At 42.3% G+C, this 14,095-nt stretch overlaps 1 protein-coding gene and 1 pseudogene across 1 annotated transcript; one reads left to right on the top strand and one right to left on the bottom strand.

Moving 5' to 3' along the window:
* Nucleotides 1-2,105: 2,105 nt before the first annotated feature.
* Nucleotides 2,106-3,880, bottom strand: LOC126633776 (3-ketoacyl-CoA synthase 4-like; annotated as a pseudogene).
* A 4,382-nt stretch (nt 3,881-8,262) lies between these two features.
* LOC126633774 (F-box protein At5g49610-like) lies at nt 8,263-8,748 on the top strand. Its single transcript, XM_050304333.1, has one exon. It carries the CDS (start codon nt 8,263-8,265, stop codon nt 8,746-8,748), a length of 486 nt encoding a protein of 161 aa, XP_050160290.1.
* The last annotated feature ends 5,347 nt before the right edge of the window (nt 8,749-14,095 follow it).

The following is a 14,095-nucleotide window of genomic DNA, read 5'->3' as shown; positions in this document are numbered from 1 at the left end:
AATAAGGAACACTGAGTGACTCGAGAGGCTTCGTTGGGAAGGCATTCTCGGAGATGAAGAAAGGTTCTGTATGTCTCCCTTGCTATGGAAGGCGAAGGTAGACAATTATAGGAAGTTCTTTGATACCTGTAGAGGTACTATTCTTTCACTCGTGTCGGCAACCAATGCGTGATTGATCTATATGGCTTCACGTGCTTTCTTCTTTATCAGAAATCTTCGATAAATTGTCCGTAATTTCCGCCAAGCTGAGTGTGCATGTGACAGGTGTTGACGCGGCTGAAAAAGACTGGCGCCTCTTCGATAACTGGGATCGGCGCTTCGACAAATTACCCGTGATTTCCGCAAAGCTGAGTTTGCATGTGATGGGTGCTGACGTGGTTGAAAAAGACTGGCGCCTCTTCGATATCTGGGATCGGCGCTTCGACAAATTGCCCGTGATTTTCGCAAAGCTGAGTTTGCGTGTGACGGGTGCCGACGCGTCTGGAAAAGCAAGATGCTTCTCCGATTTCTGAGCTTGGCTCTTCGATTTTTGAATGGCCTCTTCGAATTCTGAGCTCGCCTCTTCGATTTTTGAATCGGCGTCTTCGAATTCAGAGCTTGCCTCTTTGATCTCTGAAATCCCGTCGAGTGCCGATTTTTTTTATAGAGGCACGCAGTTCGTTTCAAAGCACACTTGAATTTTCGCTTGTAGAAACTCCCTTCTTGCACTTCTAAGGTCTTGATTTGTCCGACCTCTTCTTTCTTCAACACTTTTGAAAATGTCTGGACCCTCCGACCGTCGTTTTGATTTGAACCTTGATGAAGAGGTAGTCCCGTCTTCTCCAGATAACATATGGCGCACATCCTTCATATCCCCTACTGGTCCTCTTACCGTTGGGGATTCGGTGATGAAGAATGATATGACCGCTGCGGTGGTGGCCCGAAACCTTGTTACTCCCAAAGATAACAGACTACTTTCCAGGCGGTCTGATGAGTTGGCTGTTAAGGAGTCTCTGGCTCTTAGTGTGCAGTGTGCGGGTTCTGTGTCCAACATGGCCCAACGCCTATTTGCTCGAACCCGTCAAGTTGAATCGTTGGCGCCTGAAGTGATGAGTCTCAAACAGGAGATTAGAGGGCTCAAGTATGAGAATAAACAGTTGCACAAGCTCGCACACAACTATGCCACAAACATGAAGAGGAAAATTGACCAGATGCAGGAATCTGATGGTAAGATTTTACTTGATCATCAGCGGTTTGTGAGTTTGTTCCAGTAGCATTTGCCTTCATCTTCTGGGGCTCTGCCGACTGCTGAGGCTTCAAACAGTCAACCTCCGGCGCCTCCTCTTCCTGGAGCTCCGCCGAGTTGTGAGGCGCCACCTGATCGTCCTTGAAGATCCCCTCTTGTAAATTTGATTTGATTTGATTTGATTTTTTTTTAAGGTATGTATAATGCAAATTTATGCAAAATTTCCAGAAAAATAAATAAAATGGACTTTATTTCTCTCAATGCAATTTTTTTTTTTTTGCTATATATATATTATGTACATATATATATATATATATTATTTCTTTTTCTTTTGGCGCTGTACAACCATCCTTTTTTTTTTGTTTTTTTCTCTTTTTCTTTTGTCACATGGTGCCAGACGCACCAAAGATCTCTTTTTTTTTTTTTAATTTATTATATATATATATATTTTTGTATTATTATTATATATATATATTTTGCCTTTAATTATGGTGCCAGATGCACCATTCTCCTTTTTTCACGTGGTGCCAGATGCACCACCACCTTTTTTTTTTTTTTTCTGTATAAATTTGGGTGATGGGTAGAGGAACTTCTGCAGGGAGCGGAGCTTGAAGACGGACGGAGAGCTGGAGTTTGAGGAAGCGCTTCTCGGCCGGCTAGTCGTTTGACAGCGGTCTTTGAAGTTGTTGGCAGCTACGAGGCAAGAGACGGAGGAGGTCTTTGGGTGTGGATTGTCAAACTTTGGTTTTGTCAATCTCATTCAAAGGCGGCAGCCATGGCGGAGGTGTAGATGCAGTGGAGGATCTTCAACAACCATGTAGCGTTTGGCCTTGATGATGAAGATGGAGAAGGATCAGGGTGACCTTGATGTCAGATCCAGCTAGGACCCGGAGCACAGTCGGGTTGGGGTCGAGCTTGAAACCGGGCACGGAGCACAGTCGGGTTGGGTTCGGCCGCTTTCACTGCAAATCACCGGGTGCTTCACGGACCTCTGTTCATAGACGTTCCGAACCGTTCGGACAACGGCGGATGCATACTCTTCAAGGCCGTAGCTGACCGAAATCTCCGAGTCACTAGATTTGGATCCATCGTAATCAATACCCAGACCGCCTCCAATGTCTATGACCTTCATGTGGGCATCGAGACGGACCAATTCGCAATATATCTGCGATGCCTCGGATACACCATCAGCGAGCAAGGCCGTCGAAGGGATCTGAGACCCGATGTGAAAATGCAACAACTGGAAGTAATCAAGCATACCCAGCTTATCAAGCTTCTTCACAACGCGTAAAATCTGAGTGGTGGTGAGTCCGAACTTTCCCTTCTCGCCGGAAGTCGAACCGAAATGGCCCGAATGCTTGGTCTTGAGCTTGGAAACTACTTTCACATGATACGTGTCAATGCAGTCTTCCCAAGGACCATTACGAGATGGCTTCACATTCCGAAGCGCCTCCCAGACCGCATTGTTACATTTAAAACCACTTCCAAAGGCAATCTGCCAGATACGATTGCCCCTGCTGATCCTCCCTTTGGCCTCCATATACGCCAATTCATACCAAATGGAGCTCGATGAAGTATTCCCAAACCGGTGTAGAGTCATTCGAGAGGCCTCAACATGTATAGGCAGCAAACTGTAGGTTCTTCTCCAGCTCATCAATCACAGCCATTCCTCCGGCGTGTATGCAAAAATGATCAAATGCCATCTTGAAATCCGGGATATAAGGCTTGACGTTGGACTTGAACAGCTTCCTAACCACAAGTGATGAAAAGAAAAGAAGCTGTTCGCTTACAGGAAGCACAATAGGTCCCAAAGTGGTAATGTTGGTCTCGAGCGCCCCACCGGCAATTGCCATCAAATTTTTCGACAACGACACACCAGTCTTCTCCTTATCATGCTGCTCCTGATAAACACAACGAAAAGCTTTATCATCCGCGCCACGATGGGTCCTCACAACATGAACAAGCTTGTACTTAGCCCGCCTCCTATCAACGGACTTATTGGAAAGCAAAACCGCGGAACCACCAACACGAAACAAGCAATTGGGTATCAACATAGACTTCTTATTCCCAAAATACCAATTCTGAGTAATGTTCTCAGTACTAACAACAACAACATAAGTATTCCGGTGGATTTGCAACAAGTCCTTGGCAAGATCAACAGCTATAACCCCAGCACTATAACCCATTCCCCCCAAATTGAAACTCCTAATATTACCCCCTTTTGCAGGTATCTCAGGAGGGAGTGTCAGAGTGGATCAGGGATAGCGCGATAGGACTGGGCCAGTTGGAACTCGGACGGGTCGAGCGAGGTTGGAGAGGAGGTGGAGGAGTCGGCGAGGTGGTCAGTAATACAGTCTGGTGGAATCGAGTGACTGAGTCAACCAGCTCAACTCGTTCGAGGACTTTGAAGGACAACGGGATGCGCCTGAAGACCCAGTGCAATCTTGGGCGTTGAAGTTCCTGTAGGAGGAAGATTGAGAATGTTGAGGCAAATCCAGCCTCCGGTGTCGAGATTCGGGCCTCCATTTTGATTTGGAAACCTGCCAGTTTCAGATCGGCGACTGCCATGACAAAGAGGTGTTCGAGGGCTCCGGCATGGGTCGACGCATCTGGTTCTCGATCTCGCAGCCTACTGGTGGCCGCCGTCCGGGGCATCCGAGTGGATCTCTTCTTCTCCACCCGCCATGTCGTACTTTGGGAATCTCGGGTTTGGATTCAGCGTTCAAGGTGTGGGTGGTCTTGATGTCGGCTTCAGGCGAGCTGCGGCTCTTAAGGCGGCCGAAGATGGATGTTCTGAAAACGCCATTGCATGACCTCGGGAATGAAATCTAGCAGTGGATCAAACCTTCAAACGTCGCGCTCCGGATTCTATTCCCTAGCGAGCATAAACTATGCGGTCGCATCTTCTAAGGCTTCTTCTCCGTCTCTGTCGTTGACGTCGACGACCTTCTCTTAGCGCGGCGATCTGTTTGAACACTAGCATCTACACCCATCTGAACCGCCTTTGTTTCTCAGGTTCTGTCATGGCAAAGACATTAGAAGGAACTTTTGGAGGTGATGATGATGAAGAACTGGACCCGAGCTTGAAGTGGACAAGGAAGGCCTGGATTTGGGCTTCTTGCTAGGCTTGTAAGATGGAGAGCTTGGTCCAAGTGGATTTGTTTGGCAGAAAGTGGGCTTGGCCAAGTGAGGATGGGCTTCGAGACAATCATACATATATATATATATATATATATTTTTTTTTTTTTGTAAATACATAAACATATGTATTCATCATTTTTTTTATAATAAAATTGACTTTCTTTAATAAAACATTTATTTATATTTTGATGTGACTGAACTCGAAATTTTGAATATTCAAGCTGCCTACGTACCCCTCTAAAGAAGAGATCAAGTCGAACGTAGTTCAAAATACATACATATATTTTTTTGGTATATTTTTTTATGTGTGCCGTTTGCAGTTTCAACTCGTGCAGGCAAGGAGCGTTTGGTGTCGTTTGCAGTTTCAACTCGTGCAGACAAGGAGCATTTGGTGTTGCCTTTTATGCTCGTGCGGATCAGGAGCATTTGATGTCGCCTTTTATGCTCGTGCGGATCAGGAGCGTTGTGCCATGCAGTTTAGGCTCGTGCAGGCGGTGAGCTTTGGTTCGTGCAGTTTAGGCTCGTGCGAACAAGGAGCATTGTGTCCTACAGTTTAGGCTCGTGCGGACAAGGAGCTTTGGTTCGTCAAGGGATCTGAGAGAGTCGTTCCTCGCAATCTTCATAGTAAGAAGCCTTGACTGAGTAGTTGAAGAAGTCTTCAGGAAAGAAATCACACATCGTGATGGGGATGGACGATCTATGTGTCGAAATTTCATCATCTTCAACACGTTCACGTTGCTTTGAAGGTTGACAAGAGCTGCTTTGCCTCCTTTCCGATTGGCGGATTTGTGGAGGAGGCGTATGCTTCTTGTGCAATTTCTTAGGAGTGACTTGAGTCCATCCTTCAACTTTGCTTGTTTTGGAGGTTGCCCCCAGCGGTTGAGGTGAAAACTTTGAGTCGGAAGAGCCAAAAGTGATGGTAGTATAGTTTGAATTCACCACGTCGTCAAGATCTAGCTCGATGATTCCTTTCTGAGCCAACTTCATGATGAGATCTTTCAGCACGAAGCACTTTTCTGTCGGATGACTGATGAAGCGGTGGAATTTACAGTATCTTGGACTGTCGGTACGATTTATCTCTTCCGGCCGTCTGCACTCAGGCAAACTAATCACCTTTTTGTCCAACAGGTCATCCAGCATGGCAACCACATCAGAGTCGGGGAATGGATAAGCCTTCTCCTCAAGCTCATTCAAAGTGCGTCTACGCATCTCTTGATCACGAAAAGCTTCGGTTTGAATCGCCTTGCCTCGTGTGAAGATTTTGACGGGAGCTGTGTTGACCGTCATTGCTTCCTTGGTGGGTTTCCATGCAGCCTTTTCCACCTTTGTCCCAAGAACTTTGTCGTTCTTGTAGTCGGCGATCGGTTCTTTCTTCCCATGATGGGCGATGCTCAACTCCATGTCATGGGCGCGAGTGGCCAATTCCTCGAAGGTCCGCGGTTTAATGCCTTGAATGATGTATTGCAAACCCCATTGCATGCCTTGGATGCACATCTCGATTGAAGAGGTTTCCGAGAGCCTGTCTTTACAGTCGAGGCTTAGAGTGCGCCATCTGTTGATGTAGTCAATGATCGGCTCGTCCTTCCACTGCTTTGTGCTCGTTAGCTCTAGCATGCTCACAGTGCGGCGGGTGCTATAGAAGCGGTTGAGGAATTCCCGCTCTAATTGTTCCCAGCTGTTGATGGACTCAGGTTCTAGGTCTGTGTACCACTCAAAGGCGTTTCCTTTCAGCGAGCGCACAAACTGCTTGGCGAGGTAATCCCCTTCGGTTCCTGCGTTGTTGCAAGTTTCAACGAAGTGGGCCACGTGCTGTTTCGGGTTTCCCTTTCCATCAAATTGCATGAACTTTGGTGGTTGATAACCCCTCGGCATCCTTAAGGCGTCGATCTTCTTTGAATACGGCTTTGAGTACAACCCAGAGGTATTTGAGCTCCCTTCGTACTGTGCCTTGATGGTGTTGGTGATCATCTCTTGCAGCTGCTGGATAGAAAGAGATCCCATGAGTGCCGCTGCTTGGTCTGGTTCCGGCTTCACATCGTTTTTCTCCACCTGAGGCTCATCTTCTTCTTCATCTCTTCTCTTTAGTGGATCATTCTCTGGGTCGGGGTTCTCGTCGTCCTGTGGCTCCAGTCGGCTGACGAGTGCAGCGATTTGCAAGTCTTTTTCTTCAACAATCCGTGTTAGCCTTGCGATCGCTTCATTCATTTGAGCCAGTTGTTCTTCAACGGAGGTAACACCGATAGTCATGACTTGTGCGACCAATAGACGTGACTTTCCTTTAGACATCCAGGATGCTGATGAAGAACGTCGTTGGCTGCTTTGGGATGTCATCTTGTGTGCCCCAACATCATGCTTCGTTGCCCCCAGCGAGGTCAGGTTGATGACATACTCACACCTTGGATGCTCCCCTTGCTCTTTTAGCGGCACCAATTTTGAAGTGGCATGTTGAGGAGTGGTTGTGGCGCCAATGGATTGTCCGTTTGCGGCAGAAGTGCTTAGGATCCTTCCCTCAGTGGTTGCAAGAACGGCTTGTCCCTTGCTTGATGCCATTGACTTTGAGGTGTGCTTGGATTCCTTGAACGGAGAAAGAGATGAGAGGTAGAGATTGTCCCACTGGGCGTGCCAATTTGTGAACACGGAAAATTCCTGAAACAAAAGAGACAAGAACAACGACGTGCACAAACAAATATTTGTATTTGATAGTTTTGGGTTACAATCTCTCTCAAATTTGATCCTCTGATTCGATCTCCGTAAGGTGTTGATTTATGGGTGTTTCGTTGATCCAAGGGCCGTCGAGGCTTGATCTTGGATGAACAGTTGGAAGTTTCTTCAAAGGGCCGTGGGCTTGATCTTTGAAGGTGGATTTGAGCGGATCTTCAAGGAGCCGTTGGGGCTTGATCTTGAGGATGAATGTTTCTTCAAGGGCCGTTTGATGCTTGATCTTGAATAACGGTGATGAGCGGATCTTCAAGGGCGTTTGGGCTTGATCTTGAAGAACAGTGATGAACGGATCTTCAAGGGCTTTTGGGCTTGATCTTGAAGAACGGTTGGATGTGTGGATTTGTCGACGTTTGTTGATTCAAAGGGCCGTTGGGGCTTGATCTTGGATGAACGGATGATGAATGATGGTGCTTTCTTCAAGGGCCGTCGGGGCTTGATCTTGGATTGGTGGATGATTGTTGATCCAAAGAGCCGTTGGGGCTTGATCTTGGATGAACGATGAACGAAGAACGAAGAACACTTTCTTGATTCTTCGGGATTTGCTGGATGCTTGAGAGCTTCAGAGTTTCAGAGCTTCCGAGCTTCAAGGTGTAATATGAATTGGTCCCCCAAATGAATGAAATGGGCTTGTATTTATAGAATTTTCCAAGGCCTAATTTTGAATATAATATCCCAGATGAAATAAGTTGTTTCTGCCAGGTGTTGACACGTGTCCTATTTGATGACTTTTCCAACTCATTTCTATTTTCGTTGAGTCGTGCGCTACGTGTAAAATTTATGTAATACATGAGCGTTGACACTTTAATTTATCGGTCAACATTTATTTACCGAAATTTCGATGTCTACAGTTACTATATATATATATACATATATATATTGATCTCTAAGGTTCTAGTTCTTAAGTTCCTACTTTTATAAGGATTTGGATTATTAATTTCCTGTTATATTAGGATTAAATTTGATTTCCTTTTGTTTTATTTGGATTAATATTTCTATCCCAGAATAAGTTCAATTCGTATTTTATTATTAAGCTGATGAATTAAAATTTTGACAATAATTTATTTGGTCAATTATATATATTGACTTGCGTACCAAGTAAAGCTTCAATTTTTGCTTCATAAAAGAAACCGCCTTTAACAAAGCTATATACATGTTAACATGGCAAAGGACCTCCCATGCCGGCAGCAGCAACTGCTTCTACGGCCTCTTATACCGATGAGTACGATGATGACATTGTTATTGAGATACTGTCAAGGCTCCCAGTCAAATCTCTAATAAGATTCCGCTGTGTGTGCAAGTCATGGTGGGCTTTAATCTCCGATTATTATTTTGTTATGAAGCATTGTACCCGCGCAGTCATGGAATCCAACTGCGCGCATAACAGATTCAGACTTCTTTCTTCAGTCAGACCTCCGGAATCCATAGATTACAAAGAACTATTATTATTGGACACGAAGGATTATGATGATGGTAGTTGTGTTGCAAGCACAGAGCTTCGTTTACCAAAACGGCTGAATGGCACAACAGTTGTGGGCTCTTACAACGGCTTGATATGTTTACATCAACAGACCTACGACTGCTTGTTCTTATGCAACCCTAGCACCGGAGACGTCAACAGGTTACCACTATTACCAACTGTTGTGCGGAAGCGTCAAATATGAAACCAATAAGCTAATATGGCAAAATATGACAAGACAAATAATCCAAATGACACAAGAATTTATACTGGTTCGGCGTAAACCTACGTCCAGTTCAGAGACGGCGAGGAAATTCCACTAATATGAAAAGGAGATTACAAATAGAGTTTTAACTCTCAAACCCAAATCCCACATACACCCAATAGCTCTCACTCTCACAGAGAACAATTAGAGAAGATAGACACACATCAAATACCATCTCTCCCAAAAGCCACAAAATGTAGCAGCAATATCTTTGATTGAGGGATTACTAACAAAAGGGGATTGCAAACAAATGGAGGATAGAAAACAGTAACCCACCTCTTCTTCTCTCTAATCTGCCGTTCCCAACCCCCAAAACCAAAGGCATAACCAAATGCCTTAATAGAAACAAAAGGAACAAACATCATAATTGCCACTCATGTGGCCACATTATAAAGGAAAACCTCCTAATGATGTTCCCACATCATTATGTCCTTCATTCTTTTGGTTTGTTTAATAGCCGAAAGGAGAGTTGGCTTGTTGTCCACTTGGCCACTAATTTGGCCACTATCCAACACCAACTTCTTTTCCTTCAAGTGGTCAGTTGTTTGAAGGATTCGGTTATGATTCCACCACTCATGATTACAAGATCGTAATGGGAATCGACTGTAAAACAGCAACAGGTGAGCTTACTACCGCCACAATCGCGGTCTTTTCACTGAAAACGGGTTCATGGAAAACCACTGAAAACCTCAAGTATGTGGACTTGGATGAGAACGGATGCTTCTTAAATGGAGCTATACATTGGCGGCAACCAAAGCTTGCATGAATCATCGCTTTCGATTTAGCGCAGGAGAAGTTTCAAGGAAATACGGTGCCACTGCCCGAGCTTGCCAATGAAAATACCTCCGTGACAATTGGGACGGACATATATACGAAATAATTCTCTGTTTGTTAGTTATAACACAAATCCCGTCCATCCTGCGATTACAATTTGGGTGATGAAGGAGTATGGCTTTGCGGAATCTTGGACTAAATTCATCATCCATACTTCAGGATGGAGTTTACGTGAAAGTGCCTTAATTTATATTGGGCCTGTATGCATTTTGGAGAATGGCCAAGTTTTGTTGAGCTTCTATCTGATCGGAGGCAACTACGGCTTGCTATTATACAATCCACAGGAAAAGACCACAAGATTGTTCATGAGAGTCATAAATTTGAAATAAAGACTTTAGTTATGTACGTAGAGACTTTAGTTTCACCAAAAAATGGAGATGGAATATGAAATAGTCTTTCCACTGCTCTTTATGTAGGAAATTAGCCAGTTTTGTGTCAATTTTAATTAGGGTTTGTAGCATGAACAAATAAATTTGAGATAGATGTATTTTACGATTTTTTTTTTTTTGATAATAATTGTGTTATGTTCGTATATGAAACGAAATTTGTATCCTACACAGAGGCGGATGCACACTGGGACCACCCGGAGACCGAGAAATATATATGTGAAGGTCTTCTAAGGATTCTTCGAATGTTTTGTACGGGTTCCTTTTATACTTACCAAGTGTTTGATGGGAAACTAAAATCCAAGCATGGCTTAGCTAGATGAAATCATGACAAGAGAAACCAACAAATGAGAAATCACTACAAGGGGATATTATTCATCCGAAGAAAGACACAAATGAGAAGGAAAAAATAGAATCAGGAAAAGCGGATGGAGGAAGCAAAGGCGCTCTACCTCCTCTCCTTAGCGGTTAGGATTTTTTTTTTGAGTGTTACTAGACCCATCATATTGTCTTATTTCCCCACTTACGTTATAATTTGACCCACTATAAAAAGTTAAAAAGTTAAAATGTTATTTCTTCACCCACTATTATTCCAAAAATATTCTCTAATTTATATCTAAACTCATTATATTTTAATTTATCAGAATATCATCACCCTAACTGCACTACCCCCTCTCTTTGTCAACCAAAACTTTTGACACCTGCTTGATGGCATCTCCTTTGGGAAGAGAGAAAAACAGGAGAGGGAAGTAGCGAGAGAAACGGGAAGGGAGGAAGAGAGAGAAGCACCGGGGGGGGGGGGAGAGAGAGGACGAAGACCCCCTCTCTTTGTTAGCGATGGTTGAAATGCAATTTTGATGGAACATAGGTGGACAACAGTGGGGTAGGGGCTGGGTTATAGACCTAGTTTGGGAGTGAGGTGCTTAAAAAAAAAGCACCCATGAAAAAAAGCTGTGAGGGTTTTAGGTGTTTGGTAAACTGAAAAAAAATGGCTTATTTTAGAAGCTGCTGTGAGAATAAACTGAAATCAAAGGAAAAAGCTGAAGCTGCTATTTGTAGCTTTGGAAAACTGGCTTTTTTTTCAAAGCACACGAAGCTACAGTACTTTAATGAAAAGACCCACTATCAGACTGCTTTTTTTTCCAAAAGCACTTTTACAAAAAAATTTACCAAACACTCAGCTGATTTATTTCACAGCCGCTTATTCTCACAGCACAGCCACTTATTCTCACAGCAGTTTTTTTTCAAAGCACAGCAATACCAAACCAGCCCATAGAGTGGTGATGGGTGATGATGAGGGAGATTTTTCAATTTTCCCAATTTGAGAGAGAGATGGACAGATGCTAGTGGGGAGAGAGAGAAATGGGTGGGGACATAGGAAATGGTAGGTGGGTTCTTTTTTCTAGGTTGTTTTTTTTTTTTTTTTGAGCTATAACAACATTAATTATAATAAAATAAACAAGGATTTAAAAGTCTTTTTATAAAAGGATAAACATGCCATTAACATTTTTACTAAAATGTGGATGAGAATATAGGATAATATGGTGGGTTTATCAACACTCCTTTTTTTTCACCAAAAAAAGATAGTATATGAGGATTTTAGATTATAAAATTAATTAAATATAATTGATCTTATGGTAATCCATTCAATTTGGGAATTGGTATTAAACTTGATAACCAAGTTGGCCCATAATTCTCCTAAACTCCTCAAATAAACACTATATAAAGAGTTCATTAGGAGATTGTTGCGCACACAAGAGTATAAACAATCGAAAATAGGCCTAATATAACTTTACCTTAGCCATCATCTCCTTCATGCTCAATCTAGGGTTTCCACTCAAACCCTAGGACTTGTGCAGGCGGCCCAAAGGAACGTTTCTATATCGTCTGATCCCGTTAGGTAATTTCCTAACTCGATTTATATGTTTGACTTTGCCCATGATTTCTAACAAGTAATTGTTTTTCCTTTTTCTGACTTCAATTCTAATGTGTATAATTTTAAGATCCGACTTAACTTCTTTTTCTCATTTTTTCAATTTAAAGAACGCACTTATTTTTTTACCATTTTAAGTTTTTCTTATACAACGAATTGGTATCGAAATCGTTACTTACAAGTAAAGATGAATATCACTAGACCATAGTATTAAGTGATTTTATTAAGTGATAGCATCATGGATTTCAAAATATTCCTTCAAATTTTCAATAGTTGAGTTGGAGAGTTCACTTTGCTCTTGAATTTGTGCCATGAACTCCATAATCTGCCCAATTTGCTTCTCCAATTCACCCGTTTTCTTGGCTTGATTTTGCATCTCTTTGTTTCGATTTTCTACTTCCTGGTTCAAGGAGGTGAGTAACTTATTAAACATATCATTATCCAAAGACATACCTGAATTGAAATGGGCAAATTGTTGTGGTGGCTATGATGGTTCATATGGCCAGTGATAGAACTCATCTGATGGCGGCAAATATTCTTCTTGTTGTAAGCCTGCGTCAAAGAGATTAGTACATCAAGAATTTCATCATAACTCATAGGCATACTTGAATTTGATTGGAATTGTTGTGGAGGAGGTTGTGGTGGCTACATAGGTCTTGAATATAACTCCTCTTCTTGCTGCCAATACCCATCTTGTTGGAATTGTTGAGGTTCTCCCCACATGTAATCTGAATAATCTCTCCAATTCAAATTGTAAGCGTTGGAAAACATGTTGTCCCATGATTGGCTATGGCCTTGATAACCCCAAGCATCTTCATTCACAGCGAATTGAGAACATTGATGAGTTGGATATCCTTACCCATAGGACACACCATATGTAGGGACACTTTGCATTGTGGTCCTTTCGGCATATTGTGACAATTGAGAAGTAAGTTTCGCCAATTGAGCTTGAATGGTAGCAAAATCCATGTCTTACTTCTCTAGTACCTGAAATCAAGGAAACAAAACTAAATCAAATATCATAAGTAAAAATAAAAGACACAAATAGAAACAAAGTTAGTAACTAAAACAAAAAACATGAAAAAGAAACAACGGGGGATTAGCAAAGTTGCTAATCCCCGGCAACGGCGCCAAAAATTTGATGCAAAAATTATCTTAACACACAAATTAAACCCTCTGGTTGTCAATTGTAGTAAAGAATGTAAGTATGGATCGTTCTAGGTCGGAGATTAGGAGGGATTGCTAAAACACTTGAAACTGACTTAAAAACGTAAAATTAAGTTTAAAACACCAAACTAGACTCAAAAGATGCAATACAAACTAAAAAGACTCAAAACTAGTTTAAAAGACTCAAAACTGCTTAAAACAATGAATTAGACTCTAAACTGACTCTAGGGATGGTTTTAGATGAAATTAGGTTCTAACTTGACTCAAGACACTTAAAAACACAAATCAAAACAGATTTTGACTAATAAAACACTTTAAAACAAAGTGGATGAGTGTTTGGTAATGATTGGATGTAATTGGTGTAGTTGATGAATGTTTGGTAATGAGTGGAGTTGATGAATGTTTGGTAATGAGTGGATGTAATGGGTATAGTGGATGGATGTTTGGTAATGAGTGGATGTAATGGGTGTAGTGGATGAGTGTTTGGTAATGAGTGGATGTAATGGGTATAGTGGATGGATGTTTGGTAATGAGTGGATGTAATGAGTGTTTGTAGTTGTAGGTCAACACACTTGCACACACACATGCTGATTTCTAGCCTTCTAATCTTAAAAAACGTTCATCCTCATGTCTACATGCTTGCACTATCCAATCTTGGCCCAAAAATGCTCCAAAGTGCTCCAAATAACACTTTGTTGCCAACTTTGTTATTTGAACCTACAAACACACGAAAATAGCTTAAAGTACTAAAATAACTAGAATTAAACTAAGTAAATGCCAAGAAACAAGCCCACTAAGTTGCATAAATTTGCTCCTATCAAATTCCCCCACACTTAGCTTTTGCTAGTCCTCGAGCAAAACAAAAGAAACAAAACGAAACAAAACAAACAAAACACAACCTAACCTTCCAACATTTGCCTCAGGGATTTCCAATGCACATGACATGTTAAAAATCATCATTCCCACA

This window comes from Malus sylvestris, chromosome 9 (assembly GCF_916048215.2).
Source record: "Malus sylvestris chromosome 9, drMalSylv7.2, whole genome shotgun sequence".
Lineage (NCBI taxonomy): Eukaryota > Viridiplantae > Streptophyta > Magnoliopsida > Rosales > Rosaceae > Malus > Malus sylvestris.
Note: the sequence above shows the minus strand (reverse complement) of the source record. Positions and strands in the feature narration are given on the sequence as shown.